Consider the following 18,627-nt stretch of genomic DNA (forward strand, 5'->3'; position numbering starts at 1 on the left):
CTGCAGCCCTTCTCAACAAGGGGAGAAACAGACATGGCCTCCAGGCTCCTTTCTCTCATTCTTTCCTCTTTGTTGCCAAGCATTCCCACACTGCTTTAGACTTTCTGACTGTCAGTCTCTACCACATCCAAAGGTTGTTTCGATGGTCACGCTCTTCATAACTGTTGGAAAGGCATAGATTCTCAAAAATCTCTTTCTTCATTGCCCTTTTTGGGAGTAGATGGAAGGCAACAGATACATCAATAACTAAAAACCACTGTCCTGAACCAAAAATAAAAAGAAATGGAAAAATGTACTCTTCTGATACCTTCTTGAGAGGAAGCTTGGAGGTTTAAGAGGAGGGAAAGGCTTTTCTCAGAAGGACCTGGAGACCTGTGGTGCATTATCTGGCCAGGGGATCTGGGGACCTAGGGTTTTGTCCCTAAAGCATCAGAAGGACAGCAACATGCCTGGATCTGGTGCCTCAACAGTTCCCAAAACAGCCAGTCCCAACAAGTTCACTTAAAGCCGTCTACTGAACATTGCAACCGTCTTTGGTTTACTGAACTCTGTCAAATTAGATTTATTCTGGAAACAGATGCAAATTATAAGGCAATTCTACAAGATAAAAGCTACTGCATCCTGAAGATACTAATTCTTCCGGCAGTAAATACATGCATTAGGTATAAACAGAGACAAGGCAGCGTTCACAGTGGCTTTCATCAGAGGATAAAAGACCTGTGGCGAATTGCAGCTCTCTGGAAATTTCATTCCAAATGAAAATAATAAATGACAGACTCAGATCTTTGTAATTATCAAGCTATGGGTTGCTCCATCCTGTGCACACCACTTCTTCCTTTGCAGTAAACCTGAGATGGAAATGCGGAATGCACGGAGAGTCTTCCCTGTGTGGTCCTCACTAGCCTTTCACATGCGTGGCATAGCATGTGGGATGGCTCAGAATCACCGTGGAATCTGTCAGAACAAACTCCTGCACTGATCCCACTGACTAAGTCAGCACATGGCACAGGTTTCTGTAGTGGAAACCCACTTTTGACAAGTTTTCTGGGCACTGTTGATCCATTCACAGGGATTACTCAGTGATTGCACCAGTGTTCAGAGCAATCAATGAATCAGTATAAATAGTCAATATTTTTTTCCAACTAAGAAGGCACATTTTTGACTTTGCAAATTGTTTCATTTATGGTATGAGTGTATGCATGTATATGCATGCATGTGCATATAATGTGTGTGTGTGTGTGCCTATGAGCATGCAAGACAAAGAGGGATGGGGAGTAAAGGATTGCTTTGCAGTCTAAGACAACCTTGAACTTACTTCTCTTCTGCTTCAGCCTCTCAATTACTAGAGTGTGACACCACACCCAGATCAAATGTCACTTATCATAGCAAGTTTAAACCTTTTTTTTTTTTTCAAAAACCCCTAGATATATATTCATATCAAATTTTTTCCAAAAGTTTAAGCTACTAGATAGTGAGTAACTATGAGAGTGCAGTGTATATTAATAAAGTGGACTCAGGACCACAATTTCAATGTCAGGCATACATTGCAAAGATCCACCCTTTCCCTGTTTAAAGGTTAAAAAGAAAAAGAAGTGAACTTGTTATTAAGAAAGATAAGACAAGTGTGGTGATGCACACCTTTAATCCCATCACTTGGCAGAAAGACAGGCAGAGCTCTATGAGTTCAAACCCAGCCTGGTCTACATAATGAGTTTTAGGACAGAAAGGACTATACAGAGAGGCACTGTCTCAAAACAAACAAACAAACAAATATTAACATTTTTAAAAAGAAGAAAGAAAGCAAAAGAAAAATATAGAATAGTATCTGTGTACTGGTGCTGGGGAGATAGCTCAGTGGGTGAAAATTCTGGTTACACAGTGTGACAAGAATGTGTTTCTGTGTGTGAAGCCTCAGAAACCATTTCCATGATGTGTAGCAGGAGCATCAGCCATCTCAATACTCCCCAAAGGGAGATGGGAGATAGAGCAGAGAAATCTCCAGAAGATGATACTCCAGTTAGTTTTTCACATCCAGTAGAAAAACACAAAGAGGCCCTGCCTAAGGAGAAGGTGGGGGCTGGCCCTGGAGACTCTACTCTGATCCCCGCATGTGTACTGTAGCTGAGTGTACCTGGATTCATACACACAAATGTCCACGTGTCACAGACACAAACAGGCATACACAAACACACACCCGTAAGAGAAAAGTAGGACTGGGAGATGGCTTACTCAGAAAAGCACTTGCTGTGCAAGCTTCAGGACCTGAGCTCTCTGCCTACAATGCACATGGGAAACCACTGGGCATGTGGCGTGGATTCTTCATCCCAGCGCTGAAAGAGCAGAAACGAAGCATCACTGGGGCTGGCTGGCCATGCGGCCAACTGTACTGTTTGTACTCCAGGTCAGTGGGAGAGCCTGCCTTAATAAAACGCAAGGTGGAAAGACACTGAAAAATGATGCCCAGAGTTTCTCTGGCATCCATAAATAAACCCATTCATACTCACATACATACATGCACACATAAACCCACACATACCCACGCTCACATAGCACACTCACGTACACATATACACGAATATACACAGATGCACACACATAAACACACACACACACACACACACACGCAAGTGCATGTACACACACTCACACATACGAATGAGTACCAGTGACAGCATGTGGTGAGAAAGCTGGGATTTGCAGTGGGATCATTTGGGTCCTAATCCCATAAATATGACTGTCTCTTACTTAGTGTCTAATACACTCTATATTGTTCGTGTCAGCTTCTTCTCATCACCATCCAATTCAATAGTTCTCCATTTGGAAAATGAGGACCTAGAGGCTCACAGTTCAGAGACCGTCCCAGAGTGACAAAGCTGGGAAGTTCCAGAGGTTACCTTCTATGGCCCTACTGACAGATGCCGCCAAGGCACATTAGTTCCCTGACTTGACTGACAGCTAAGTGTCTTCCATGTGCACTAAATAACAAAATGGCCATATCTCCATGTCCTATATAAGACCTGATCCAGGAAACTAAAAAAAGCCACAGGGAGAAGAAAATTAAAGATATTTTTGGATAACATTTCCTTAAAGAACACTTCTCTTTATGCTGAAGAAATTTAAGAAGTAATTGCTAATATTTCAGCATTTATTAAGAAACACTTCCCATGTTAATAGCATGAAGTGAAATCTTAAAGTACAACAGCCAAACATGACAAACATGGAAGGAGATATGCAAGCATGGTCTATAAACAGAGCACGAGATTACTTATCTGGAATAAGTCTCTCCCCTTAATACACCTAAAGCGGCTTCCACCTGAAGACGTGCCTGTAACAGCCTCAGAAAACAATTCACACTAAGCTTAGCAGAAAGCATTCCTTTTGAAGGAAAGAGTCTGCCCTAGGGCTTTTGTTTGTCTTAGAATTACACTTGAGATTAGGATTTAGGAATATAATCTATGGAAAATTTGGTCTGATGATCACAGTATAGGAAACATTTTATGGAAATTTCAGGAAGTTTGGCAGCAGGAACTTTGGAAAACAGATACACAACAACTGCTACTTCCTGAGGACTTAAGATAGAAATTTAGGAGTAGATGATTGTCTCAGGGCAAAAAGTCAGTGTCTCCATTTGACTCTCTTCAAAGAAAACAAAGTGCCACAGAAAAAGTATGGGAGAAAAGTATCCTTTCTTTCCTATTGCGAGGTTAGGATGAAGATCACTGCAGCACCATTCCCATTGACAAGGGAAAACTGTGGGATACTCGCTTGATTTAAGTTTTATGTGCAGAGGGAAGCTTCAGGTACAAACACCTAAAGAAACAGGGCAAAGTATGTTTATAGACACAAGGAAGTGATAGGAAAAGCAGCAGCATTCTGATCTAACAGTAATAAACCATCAAAATGCAGGGCCCTCCTGGAGGAAGTGCGTTATGCGTACTTTGGGGGTAAGAAGTTTAGATAGTTCTGTCATGGACTACTTCAGGGGAGGCCTGTGGAAGAAATCTAGAGAGTGACCATCCTCATCCCACGGTTTTCTCAGTTTCCTTCATCTTAAACCATTCCAAAGGACAAGGGCAACACATTCTAAGTGCCATCAATAATGGCAGAATCCAAAATCATGAAGTAGATACATACTCCCTGAAGATTAAAGAAACAACAGAAAAGAAATAAACACATGTAAACAAGCCAATGTGTAACTTGACATGAGTATAGCTAGGGAACAGGACAGGGAGCATGATGTTCACCGGAGCAGCTTCGGTGGGTGTGAGGGGGGGCCTGAGTAGCAGAAAGAGAGGAGAAAGAGATTCGTTCTCAGACCTGAAGGATGCCCACATCACTGCAATAATCACCTGGTGCCCGGCAGCGGTCTACTTTTAAACTCAAGAAGGAAACCTAATAATCAATTGTGAAATAAGAGATCACTTTTTACTTCAATATTTCCTTTTCCTTGTTACATGGGTCTTACTGAGTAAGCCAGGCCACCCTGTGTGTTGCTAGGCAGACTCTAAAGCCTTGGGGGGTGGGGGGGGAGAAAACCTGAAGTGCCATCATGTTCAAGAGGCTAACTCAGTGGTGTGCCCTCATTAACAACAACAACACTGCTTCAGGGAAAGAGACCACTAGTGGGCTTATTGCTATTACCACCTAGCATGAGCCAAAAGTGGAATAGAACCAACATCAGTTATAGCACTGAGAATCTCACACACAGGCAAAGAAAAAAGGGACAGGCTCACAGCAGGCTGACCAGCCTCCCTTTACAATACGTAACGGTGTGAATTTCCAAACACCAGAGTCTCAACCAGAAATTCCCGATTGGGGCAGCTGGATGCTGAAGGTGCTGTCGTGTCCCCTAGAGAAGCTGCCAGTGCAGAGGGAATGGGTTCCAAGCATCCTGGTCACAGGAACACTATCACTGAGCTCCTTTGTCACCAGGAAGTAAGAAAGCTGAGAAATAATAATCCTCTGAAAAGAACCAGACTGTGCATATTTCTTAATAATGATGAGGATCCCTGCATTGTGTCCACTGCATTATGAATTAGTAGATTTTATTACAATAACAGCTGGGATTCTTCATGGTGACGGCTGTGTTGTTCAGCTCACTCCCATGTAAACTTTCTTGCAAGTCAGTGTGAAGATCACAGTTTGATAAGCACAAATTACACACGGTAGATAGGAGGACTTGATACAACAGAACAGTTAAGAAAAGCTCAGTGTCTACTGCAAGGAAGGGGCGTGTGTGTGTGTGTGTGTGTGTGTGTGTGTGTGTGTGTGCATGTGTGAACTTTTCTTTATGTGTTATATCCCACAAAACATGTGAGTTGACCCCACACATTTATACTGGAAAAATTCTGTGACCTGGCTGAAAACAACAGAAAGATCTTCAAAATTTAACACGTTTATATAAAAGTTAAAAAAAATGTAATTGTTTATGGAAATCAGCTTAATCTAAATAATGCAGGTTATAGTACATACATCAGTAATTTGTACATAGTGCTTTATATTATAAATCAGTCCACCATCAGCACCATTAAAGCTAACAAAAACATAATAACTCATTCAAGAAAGTTGGGCAATACTGCTACTGGAGTCTGAAACTCTACAGCTGTGGTCTTTGGCCCACTGAAGTAGTCAATGCTCATTCTCTCCTTTAAAAAAAATCTACATTAAAAATATCCCCATCTCCCAAATACCATAATATCTCTACTAACCACAGGAAAGAACATTAGCAGTCACTCCCCATTTCATCCTTCTCCTGGTCCCTAACAACTTCTAGGTTACTTTTTTTTTTCCTATTCAAGTCCATTTTATCACAAATAATTTAAATGCCCCCTTTAGAATTTTGAAATAAAGTCTTGAGAGCACATAATCTACCTGTTCGCATAAATTTCAGCTATGTTTAAAATGTGTATATTATCAACCTGTGTGTTCTACTATGCTGTGCATTCGCCCATGCCATTAGCTTTACCTTTAGTACTTTCAATGGCTTCAGAAACAATACCAAACAGATATTTCACAATGCATTTAACCAATTCAGTGTATTTTAAATTTATATTTGAATTCTGAGTTTTAACTCTGGTAGCCATGCTGTATTTCAAGAATCAATGTCAAAGCAAATACACTGATATTGCATCTCCTTTTAGCATCTACGTTTTGGATGCTTAATATGGCAGTAAACAAGGGAGTGGGTGGAAGCTAAATGTCTTTCCTCTGTTGTGTCTTCCATGTAATGTTTTTAGAGAAATTGGGTCACTCTTTTGATCAGCAGGAATTAGCCTTCCCATTGAGATTTTCACTCCCCATGAACCTTCCCAGATATCCAATTTAAAAATTCGCACTGTAGCCATCTTAAACACTGGAACCACATACACGCGAAGATAAAAAAGGAGGCATGTTCACTTGGTACAACTTGGTGTCAAGTTACCCTGTCAATCAAGGCCAGTCCTGAAACCCAAAAGCTTTATTTCACCATATGTAGCATCAGCAGCATAGTATGACTTGGTTCTTTTTTCTATTTATTTATTTATTTTTATTTGTTATGCTAATCACAGATTATTAACTTTGTATCCCAGCCGTAGCCCCCTCCCTCATTCCCTCCCAATCCCACCCTCCCTTCCTCATCTCCTCCCTGCCCCTCTCCAAGTTCACTGATAGGGGAGGACCTCCCCTTCCATCTGACCCTAGCTTATCAGGTCTCTTCAGGACTGGCTGCAATGTCCTCTTCTGTGGCCTAGCAAGGCTGCTCCTCCCTCGGGGTGGGGGGGTCAAAGACCTAGGCATTGAGTTCATGTCAGAAATAGTCCCTGTTCCCCTTACTAGAGAACCCACTTGGATACTGAGCTACCATGGGTTATATCTGAGCAGGGGTTCTAGGTTATATCCATATATGGTCCTTGGTTGGAGAAGCAGTCTCATGAAAGATCCCTGTGCCCTGATATATTTGGTCCTTGTGGAGCTCCTATCCTCTCCAGGTCTTACTAACTCCAGGTCTTACTAACTCTTTTTTTCTTTTTTAAAAGATTTATTTGTTTACTATTTTTATGCAGTATTCTGACTGCATGTACACTTGCTGGCCAGAAGAGGGCACCAAATCTCATCATAAATGGTTTGTGAGCCACCATGTAGTTGCTGGAAGTTGGACTCGGGACCTTTGGAAGAACAGCCAATGCTCTTAACCTCTGAGCTATCTCTCTAGGCCCCTGTGACTTGCTTCTTATTTCTACCACCAGAAACCCAGCATTCTCTACCATTAGGCATTAAAACCAACCACACAGGAATTCACATTTGTATGAAAGAACCTAGATTCTTGCTTCATAAGCATCCAGGATTTTTTTAGTTTTGTCCTTTTACTATGATCAGAGGCTATCATAATAAATCCTCCTTTACTCTCTAGCACACTTAAAACCATTTTGAAATTCACTGATCCCATTAAGTTTGAACTTTAGTATTTGGTAGCTAGAGAGAAGAGAAACGTGTGGGCATGAAGAGAAGACAGGCCATGGGCCCAGGAGGGGAGGAAGACACTTGACACACAACAGAATGTCCCCTTTCTCAAAAACCGATAACTAAAATTAAATTGTGCAAAGAGCTAAAGATATTTATCGGGTGCTCTACTCTAAACAGGACCAATAAAACCTGCAGGAAGCTGATGCACCCTGCCCTGTTCTCTTTTAGGACTCCTCAGTTTAGTTTCTGTTTTAGCGTTTGCACAGTAATAATTTTACTACAAAGGGTAAATGTCTTGTAAACTAATGGGAAACATACTGTTTGGTACAGTTTATAATGTCAGGATTTATGGCTCTAACACTGAGGGTCTCTTTGACCTCGAAGATAACATAATGAAACGGCAATGTGCTGCAAATGACTCGTTGTGATTTTTTATTAGTTCCCATAATTGCCCTTATTAATTTGTATGCACATAATAAGCACTCACCTTCACAGTCTGTCCAGCTTCAGGACCATCCTAGAAGAAAAAAAGAGCAAAAAGAAAAAGAGTTGAGGTGAGAATTGACTGATGGTACTGCCTACTTATTCAGAAATATTACTCATTAATAATTTAGATCCAATTTCATTGTGTGTTAATTTGTAGTAGTCTCCTGGGGACCATTCATTTCGAATGTGTGGGGCCAGACAGGTCTCCATTTCTTTGTGAGTGAGGAGTTATGTAAAAAATGATATGAATTATCCAGCAGGCCACTCCTTTCTACTTTCATGCTCTTTGCTCTCAGCTATGGTTTTAATCACATTAAAAATAAGACTGAAAATGTTTGGGGAGGCAAAGTACCACAGTTTGGTTATCTGTAAATCAGAAGTCATTTAATTAATATCTGATCAAGTTTCTCATCAAGAAATCCACTAAGCAAGAAGAAGAGGTGTCAGATGAGCATTGTCCTTTGAAGCTCCCCTGACCTTGAGGCAGAAAAGAAGTGATTTCTGTGGGTGGACCCTCATCCTTGTAACTATTCCTCCTCCCAGCTTCTCAAAGCCATATTGTCCACTGTCATTGTCATTTCTGAAAATGAGCACACAAGCCCAGGCTCCAGTGCAATACAAGTGAAAGCTGCTACTCCAGAGAGAAGGCAGCAAACTTCTCTGCAACATCACATCTCAAAAGAGAATTGCCACACAGCGGTTTTGGTTAAATATCCCTAAATATGGGAAGAATTCATGCCCTGCTAGGGCAAGGGTTTAGCACATGTCTACCATGTGTGTCAAATCTTTTCAAACTTGAACCATAACACATTAGTGGTTTCTGAAATCAACCTTCTAGTTTCCAACCAATACTTAAGAGAAAACATAACAGGACAGCAATTATTAGAATGTAGAGGATGCTTTCGGATTCCTTTGTGAAAGTACATGTGTAAGAGAGGGGAGGGGTACACAGGATTGTGACACACAGACTTTACTCTGAAGTACAGTTTTAAAGCAGTTTCACAACACTATTGTGCAAAAGTGCTCTAATTCTAAACACAGTCACCATCAGACTTCTGGAATTACGCTTTGACAATCAGCACTGGTATCTCCCGACAGATGTCCTCATCCATTTTCTTTACCTTGTCTCCTTGGAAACAATTTGCAACAGAGCTTTATACCCCAAGTAATCCACCCCTTAGTTGAATTACTGTCTGAAGTTGAATCAAATTCTATTTCTAGAGATGCTAGCATACTATCAATAAAGTCAAACTAGAATTTGTGTTTTGAGAAAGAGATGAACATTTTAGGTCAAAGACTTCAATACATTGGCATCTGTGCCTGGTCTTTGCGGGTCTATGGCAAAAAGCCCAGGAGAGAGCATAAGGATGGCGGGATGGTTAATAATTGATTGTAGAGTTGATTCAAGTTGTGTTTTAGAACAAATCTCCAGACATGAGGAAGTTTCTAGATTAGACTAGTTGTGGAGGGAAGATCTATGGTAAAAATGGGTAGCAGCATTTCATGGGCTAGAGTCTTGGATTAAATGAAAAGAAGAACAGAGAGTGAGCACCAATACTCTTCCTTCTGGTCTTCCAGACGGTGGATACAATGTGACCAGCTGCCTCCTATTCTTGCTCCTGTTTCCCTGATCTCAAACCCTGTGCCAAAATAAACCTTTGCTTCTTTAGCTTAGGTCTCTCAGGGTTTTTGTTACAGTGATGAGAGAGTAACTGTGCAGACAGTCAGCGTTCTGGTTATCTAGAAGAGCTGGAATTCCTGGGGATGTAATCCTCATATGTTGGAGCAACAGCTTTCCTACCAGACTTGAGGTGTGATGAGCATGCCTCTTAGCACAAGGGCCCTTATACATACACTGCTAGCCTTAGCCCTATCCATAGGGACCTGAGGGGGTTCATGGCATGTTCCTGACAACTTACTTAGCTCCCAACTGATGACACACACCATGGACATCCTTCTCTAAACCCGAAGAGTACTGGCCCAGGTTCTACATGCAGATCCCTAATGACTGACAATCTGCTTTCTTCATTTTGTAGTGGGCCATGGTCCATCAATCCATTGTACCAAACTATGACCTACCACTGCAGACTGTGCTAAGTTTAGAGAAAGGGAAACCCTATTAGAAGATGGCTCAAATTAGCTGTCAGATCATTGCTCTCCTTGAAACCATAGTGGGGAAGAGCTTGTGCATGTTCAGAACATACCATAGAGCAAAAAGACTTCCCTAGCACTTAGTTCCAGTGCTGGTTAGGCTTTGTCAATGATACAAGCTAGAAACAAGTCGGGGGGAGAAACCCTCAGCTGAAGAATTGCCACCATCAGATTTGCCTGTGGCCATGTCTGTAGGGACATTTCTCTAGTCTACTAATTGATGGGGGAGGGCCTGGCCTATGGTGAGCACTTCTAACCTGGGGCCAGGTGGTCATGGTTATGGAAAAAGGGTAACTGAATGTGAGCCTGGATGCAGCCAGTAAGAAGGGCTCCTGGTGGTCTCTGTTTGGGTTCCTGCCTCCAGGTTTGCTAGCATTTCAGCTCCTGCCCTAGCTTCCCTCAATAATGGGCTTTCATGTAGGAATGTAAGCCAAACAAACCTCTTCTACCTCCAAATTGCCTTTGGAGAAAGACATTCTCTTCTCTTAGCAAATTTTCTTATTACTACAGAGAAGCAAACTAATTCAATCCCCTTAAATCTCTTGTCTATGACTCCCACCAGCTTTGGAAACAACATAGCAGACATTTGCTGAGAAGCCGTTCCATAGTCCACCTTGGGGCCAATGGACATCAGAGCTGCCTTGGATTAGTACCATCTTTTCCTGCTGTTAGGTAAATGCAGACAACTAAAAACACTTCTCTGCTAAGATGGCTAAATACAAAGCCCCAACTCAGCTTTGAGAAGGGGGAAAAAAAAGAAACACTTGCGAACCATCTGTACACTCACTTGAATGGAGAAGGTGATGGAGGTCCCCTGGAAATGCTTCTCCACCACTGTCCCAACTCTCTGGGTCACCTGGAATAAATCAGCCACTTCATCAGGACGGAGGTCACGGAAGCGCTCCACTGGCCTCAGCGGGCACACGAGGACGTCTGCAGTGAGGTATGTTAAGGACAGTTTGGCTTGCTTTGGGAAGTATTCTTAGAAGTTTATGCGCACAGCCCTGAATCCCTTTGACCCAGGGCCTGAACTTTTGAAGACTAAGAAATGAAGAAAGAAATGTTTAGCAGCCAAGAGCTTTAAAAGATAGTTTACTTCAAGGGAGCTGCCTTGGCACACAGGAGAATTTAAGGAAAGGCTTGGTAATGTGTGAAGTGATACCAGCACTTGCTGTGATAATTACAGCAGGAGGTGAGATGTCTTCTGGGCCATTATCACCTGACTGCGATTCTGAGGCTCATCTTCCCCAGCAGCTAAAGGCATTGAGGTGGACGAGCAATTGGAATATCTAGGTGGTTTTGCTAGTTAGAGCATCGTGATTACGTTTCCTTTTAGAGAACTGATAGAAGCATATAGAAAGTGTCTGAGTGTCTGATAGCAGATGGTTTTAGTTTTAAAAGGGCTGCAGACATTCAGAAAAGGTACAGTGAGCCTCACATGTGCCTACAGCTGTGCTGCATTGGCCAGATGTGCTACACGAGAGATCCTAGAACTGGCTACTCATAATTTGAGATGTTTCGAATTAAATCTTTAAAGAAAGGGGCTGTCTATCATACAAAAGAAACCACTGTAATACATTCTGAAGTTAGACAGGGTAGCTCATTACATTTCTGGTCTGAGAAAATACCAAGATCTAGAGGAAAGGATTAATGTTTATCATTTATTGGTAGCAAATTTATAGTTATGATTACCTCAGTATTTCATGTTCTTTTTGTACTTGAACCTATGGTGTATGCATGTTTACACACAAATGTATGAATTATATAGATTTGCCACTATGTGGCCATATACATTTATGGTTCTTGACTTGTGAAGGAGGTATATCAATAAATCCATTGCAAGCTAAAATCATCCTTTCACAAATTCATGTAATACAGCTCCCCTAAAGGGCATCATGGTTTAGCCTAGCCTTACTTAAACATTAGCCTACAGATGGGCAAAATTATCTAACTTGCCAAGCTCATCCTCAAATAAACTGTTGAAAATCATATGTAATTGGTTGAAGACTGTAATGTAAGTGAAAAAACAGAGTGGCTAGACTGGAATGCTTTCTGACTGTTGTACCTGAGAAATCATTGTTAATTCACTATACATGACAATTGTCTGTGTGTCTGTACATACAGCATATATTATTTGTTCGGTTTCCAGATACTTGCTACAGAAAACAAAACTGTTATTTTTCTTTAAATTTCTTCTCCACGCCTCTTTTTTGTTTCTTATTTTAAGAAAGCGTCCTTCTGCCTGGAGCCAAGCAGCAAAGGGATCTAATAAAACCACAATCCAGCAATTTCGAGTCTCACCAGAATACAAAGTGCTTTAACTCATCACACTGTTGGACTCAAGGCCTCAGGGAAGTTCACAGAGCTCAGGTTGGCAGGCCTGGTTTCTATATGAGAAAGGGCCCTGAGAGTGGTAAACAGATGAATTTGGCCTATATGCAGGGAATTCACATCATCAGAAAATGAGGTAAAGGGATATCTGTTTGATCTGAGTTCATTTTTCAAGAGGAGAAGAGAGGCCCCCACTCACAGGGCACCTGATCCTAATAAAGATAATTATCCTTCCCAGGGCTGCTTAGTTATCATGGGCCAATGAAACACTTAGAAATGAAGAATTTGCTTTCCTTTTCTTTAGCAGACTGACAGTTTCTACTCCCACAGAGCTGTTTTCTCTTTGTTAAGAGAAACCTTTTCTTATTTTCCCCCTTCCTAGTCTTTCCAACATAATATTTTTATTGATTATTAGGAATTTCACACAATGCATCCCGATTACATTCGATTTCCATCATTCCCAGGTCCACTCTCCCACCCTTGTGCCCTCCATGCCAAAAACCAAACCAAACCAAAACAAAACAAAACAAAAACAAAAAAACAAAAACAAAACAAAACAATAAAGAAGCAAATGTTAGTGTGTATCTAGGTACAGGAATGTGCATGTATATTCCCTGTAGCTAATGAGTCACCTTATTGGCATATAACACGCACTCACTAGTGTGTAACCTGTAATAAGATTAAAATAAAATAAACTTTTAAAGGTGCATATTTAGTAAGGGCTTGTGTGATCATTATCTTGGCTGGAAGAAAAGTCACTCCACTGGGCTCTGAGGGAGCTCAGTGGTTTGTCTCTTGCCTAACATGTTTGAGGCCTATGAGTCCACCTTCAGCACTTAAAAAGAATATATGTAGTTCATGTACTCACTTAATGAACACTGAAACCAAGTTAAACATGCGCACAATTAAGCTCTGGGCATAACACAGAAGCATATAAACCCAGAAGACAGGACAGGGAGAGATTACCTCAGTGAAAACAGAAGCACAGAAAGGTTCTGAACAATAGAGAAGAACCTCCACTGCCAGAGAAACTTAAAGCATACTATACATCAGGAGTTCTAAGTGGCCATGAATCTTCTTTACATAATGAGATCATCCCATGGCTAGCTGCAAACAGAAGCAGGTTCATAAAGGATTTAAAGTAAGATGGCAGCCTATTCCTGTACAGGACCCAATTCCAACTCTTCTAAGTTTGATAGTTAATATGCTGAAGACACAAAACAAAACAAAACAGCAAAAAACTAATAGGTATGGCAAAATTGCAGTAAATACTGGTCTACAGAGAGAAAGGAGGCCATCTTTGGCCCATTGGCTAAACAGTGTCAGCCAGGGATTCAGACAGATGACATCTACAAGAAGTAACCAAGCAAACTGAAAAGAGCTGGGGGCCTATTTTTGGTTTTCCAGGGCTGAAGGCACTAAAACAGTATTATAAAAATCAAGTAGGTTTGAAAACCAATGTAATGTCTTTAAGCTTTCACTGTCCAAGAAAAATATCTGGACTAGGTTTCTGTTCGCAAGGGCCTTGGTTAACACTTCCAAATTATCAAGAATTAATAATGATTAGTAGTTGTGTTATGGTACCATACAGGTAGATCATTGTCGTTTTTTTCCAATACAACAGAGGAGTTTCTGGCCTAAAGTGTGTGATTTGCCAGCGTTTCCAGTTACAAATTCATCTACAAATGAAAGTCTTTTCTCAAAATCAGGCCACAATCCTTGAAAGAAAACACAATATTCCCTAATGATTCCAGGCATCATTTTCTACATGCTTTGCCCAGGATACAACGCCAGGAAAGAAAATCAACACTGAAGAGCAACAGACAGCTCTTGAGATTTTGATGACACTTGGAGATTCCAGTTATTTTAAGATAACTTTGCAGATGCAGTTTGATATCACTTTTGAACCTTTACCATACATTGTCTTAAAATGGCGTCCTTTTTCAGAGTCTGCTTGCTTGGGGTTGACAACCCATTATAGTTTCTTAGCCAACATGCATGTCACTCCCCACAAGCCCAAACTTAATTGCATTTACCATGTTTATCTAGTACACTGAAAAAAAATTCAGAGGGATAAGATCAGTGCTCTCCCTGTAACCTTGAGGAGAAAGATCCATTTACTAATAACTTGTTTCAAGGAAGGCAGGATCACACCTCAGGTGAGCCTGGATCACTTAGTTGGCCAACATTCTTCACAGGCAAGGAAAACCCAAGCAAGACTTCTTAGGGCATATGATATTGAAGTGGAACTTTACAAATCCCACTGGGGATTGAGTGTCAACCATCAATTGTCCAGGACCTCCTCTCTGTCTAGGGCTTGGGCTGGGATTTTGGACATCAAGACAAATAGAAGAGAAAAGTGATTTTGAGGAGTCTGCACTCCAGCATTCCAAGCTGTCATAGGGTGTAAGCAAATCACTGAGACATAGACACAAACACTGTGCACAAACACAATGCATAAACACATGGGGGAGGCTGAACCTATATCTCTATGAGGTGATAAGTAAACATCTCCGTTTCATCTTCTATGTCATCTTTCTAATGGCAGACATGCTCCTCCAAAACCACAGAAAAGGCTTTCTTTGAAAACAAATGTAGTAATTTATGGATAACTTCAACATTCCTCCTGAAAGCAGAACCACTATCCTATTTCTTTTTTTTTCTTTTTTTTAGTGAATAAACTATAATTATAAAAATAATTTTAAAAAAAAGTCGTATTTACAAAAAAATAATTTCCAAGAACACATCACAAGAGCCTGTGACTTGAGTTTCTTCGGAACCACAGAACTGTTCTTGAAATGCGCTCCCACGTTCCTCCCCATGGAGTAGGTTTAGTTTACAGTGCTGTTGTTACTCAAATGCCTGTACTGAACAGCACGCTTTTGCCAAATGCGGTTGTCCCTGTGACTGACCACCTTACTCGTGATGCTTCTTGGCCCTCAGGGTGTAAATTGTCTGTGCTCTGAATAAAATTGTCTCTTGCACGAGATTTAGTATGCCACATTTTTAGGCTCTGCTCTCCGGTTCACACCACCAACAAGAGCAGCAATAGAAATCTATTCAACAATCATTTTTTTAAATTTTTTTATTAATTACACTTTATTCATTTTGTATCCCCCCATAAGCCCCTCCCTCCTCCCCTCCCGATCCCACCCTCCCTCCCCTTTCTGCATGCATGCCACTCCCCAAGTCCACTGATAGGGGAGGTCCTCCTCTCCTTCCTTATGATCTTAGTCTATCAGATCTCATCACGAGTGACTACATTGTCATTTTCTGTGGCCTGGTAAGGTTGCTCCCCCCTCAGGGGGAGGTGATCAAAGAGCAGGCCAGTCAGATTATGTCAGAGGCAGTCCCTCTTCCCATTACTATGTAACCCACTTGGACACTGACCTGCCATGGGCTACATCTGTGCACGGGTTCTAGGTTATCTCCATGAATAGTCCTTGGTTGGAGTATGAGTCTCTGGGAAGTTCCCTGTGTTCAAATTTTCTTGTTCTGTTGCTCTCCTTGTGGAGACCCTGTCCTCTCCAGCTCTTACTATTTCCTACTTCTTACATAAAATTCCTATTTCTTTATGTAGACTTATCTGCTTGATCTTTCTAATGAACCCATAAAATGCTATAACTCCCCTTTTCAAATGACAACATTGTGGCTTACAGAAAAGAAACTTGCCAACACAGTAGGACCAACATAACATTAAAATAAGAATTGACCCCCAACTATGCCTCAGACCATGTCACTAAGGGTAGTGCCAAAATGGTATCCCCCAAGAGCTTCATGTCTTAGTTTGGACCTAACCTTTATTAAAGGTGTGACTTGTATCTCCAGAGTCCCTCTGCTTAAGGAAGACAAAGAAATGATATAAGGGAAATATCATGTACAACTGCTCAGGCTTGAGGCACATTTAACCCAAGATGAAGAAAACAATTGACATGGTTAATTCCACAATGCAAAGAAGCCTGAGTTCTTGGTAGCGGCACTCTTGTACTAACACATACTATAAGAATGCGAGGACCATCTTGCACCAGTTGTTGAGCTGAAGGACATAAGAAAGGATAAGACAAATTTTGTCATGTTTCCTTTTTTGACTTTGGGTTTTTCCAGGTGACTTGGGCTCTTCCTACAGAAGATTAGGTGGTACAGTCAAAATCAAGGAGCAGGATTTCTCACATTGAATGCCTTTTCAAATTAGGCAATCTAATCATTGGCTTTCTCACATCATTTACATCATGAGGGACCACCAGAAATACTGTCTTGCCTCTTCTTTCTCTTCCATGCCTATCACCACTCCTAACGTGACTTCCTTCACACTGAACCAGTATAACTACATGCCAAGCTGTGTGTTAAGCTCCTATGCAGTTGCAGCACATTCAGAATATACACAACGAAAAAAGAAATGAATGAAATAGTTCTTCTAGATAAGTACTTAAAGTTTGTGTAGTTAGCTATTTGCAGATGTGAATGTCAGAATCCTGTACAGTGTAGGTATCCCTTTACAGTGTGGCTCTGGCTCTCTTCACATTTGGTGTTGGAGCTGACCTTTCTGCAATCTGCTCCAATGCTGAGATTTGACAAACTGTCATCATGTGACTTTCTAAAGTTAAATCCAAAGGGACTGATACTAATGATTTTTACCCTTTGTGTAGACTGACACTGACACACTGTTATCAAGCTCAGCTAATTTACTGCATAATACTTGGTACCTAAGTTGACTGCTGGCACCAATTATTAAGGCCTATCACAGATTTTCTAGGCCCATGATAGCCATGAAGTAATGTTAAATCCCCTACCAGTTTTCCACTACTGCATAACAGAGCACCTGTAAAGAGGCTCATGTCACATCACATCACATAGATATATTAGCCATCATGATTCTCTATGTGTTTTTTGCTTTAAGTCTAATGGGGACTCGTTGATGTAGTTATTTCATTTGGAAGGCAGGATGGGATTGGGACAAAGAGAGGCTTTCATTTTCCTTGACAGTTCATCCCAATCTAGACTTAGAATCTTTAAGGTCTCTTAAGGGTTAAATTATTTCATATTCTTTTGGAACAAAAAACCGTAAGCCAATCAGATTCAATACAGAGACATAAAAATCATTCTTTTAAAAGAAAAGGAAAGATCACATTGAAATTGAGCATGGGCTTGAGAAGACATACTACCTTGGGGTCATTATTATAATATCTACCACAGCCAGTGTCACTGAAAGCAATTTCTGAAAATTTTATAAAACTGAATGACTGCTCTGAATCATTCAGGGCAGTCTTAGCAAGAATTCATAGTCAAGACAAGGCAATATGAAACATTATTTATTATAATTCCTGTATTGTTGGATTCCAACACGGGGTTGGATACTATAGTTGGAGATGACCATCCAGATAAAGAAAGTATCCACTCATGCCTGAAGACTGGTTCTGATTCCCAGAATCCACGTAAAGGTTGATAAGGTAACATGTACCTATAAATTCCTCATCCATACAGAGAGACAGGAGGCAGAGACAGGGCAATCCCGGAACTTCAAAGTCCCCCTAGCATGATGTACACACAGCATGATGCTGAAGAACAGCAAGGTGCCCTGTCTCAAATAAGGAGAACGTAAGGATCAATAGCTGAAGGTGTCTTTTTACTTTTACACATGCGCATGCACACACACACACACACACGCACACACCACAGAGATTAAAAAAAAATAAAGTTAATTGATAAAAAGTTAGACCCGTATTGAAATTCAGGATGTTCAGCTTCCCAGACTAAAGCTCTTTCCATTAAATGGGAAGGCGCAAAATCTACAATTCTGCAACCTTCTCTAACACTAAACGTTGGCACCCATCAACAACCAACAGCAGAGTTCTCTTCTCAAATCAGAGCTTTAGAATCTTATCAACAGCATCCTGTAGTCAATTGCTACCAATTACTGTGTGCACCAAGCATGAAACTCCAGGCTATTTCTGTGACCTCTTCTGCTGCCTTCCCAAGTCACAAAAATCACAGAAGTCTGGCTGGATCAACAGCCAATGGAAAGATTGCAAAGTGAGACTCTTGGCCCAGGGACATCAAATGGTCATCATGTTACTACACTTGTACTAGGAATAAATTTCTTAAGTTTAAATTTTGCTCATCAAGGATAATAATAGATTTAAAACACTTTTCCAAGACATTTCTCAAATATTTAAATACAGAATCATGACAGAGAAATGGAAATTATTAACTAGGGTA

The 18,627-nt window shown here is 40.9% G+C and overlaps 1 protein-coding gene across 3 annotated transcripts in view; it reads right to left on the reverse strand.

Annotated features, from left to right (window-relative positions):
- The window catches only part of Fhit (fragile histidine triad diadenosine triphosphatase), a 1,530,368-nt gene that overhangs the window by 307,217 nt on the left and 1,204,524 nt on the right, over positions 1 to 18,627 (reverse strand). For all 3 annotated transcript variants that reach the window (XM_060390944.1, XM_060390943.1, XM_060390942.1), the window contains 2 exons: positions 10,868 to 11,013; positions 7,931 to 7,960 (listed from right to left, as the gene is read on the reverse strand). In XM_060390944.1, the coding sequence (XP_060246927.1) occupies positions 7,931 to 7,960; positions 10,868 to 11,013 (176 nt within the window). The remainder of the gene's footprint in view (positions 1 to 7,930; positions 7,961 to 10,867; positions 11,014 to 18,627) is intronic.

This window comes from Meriones unguiculatus, chromosome 9 (genome assembly GCF_030254825.1).
Source record: "Meriones unguiculatus strain TT.TT164.6M chromosome 9, Bangor_MerUng_6.1, whole genome shotgun sequence".
NCBI lineage: Eukaryota > Metazoa > Chordata > Mammalia > Rodentia > Muridae > Meriones > Meriones unguiculatus.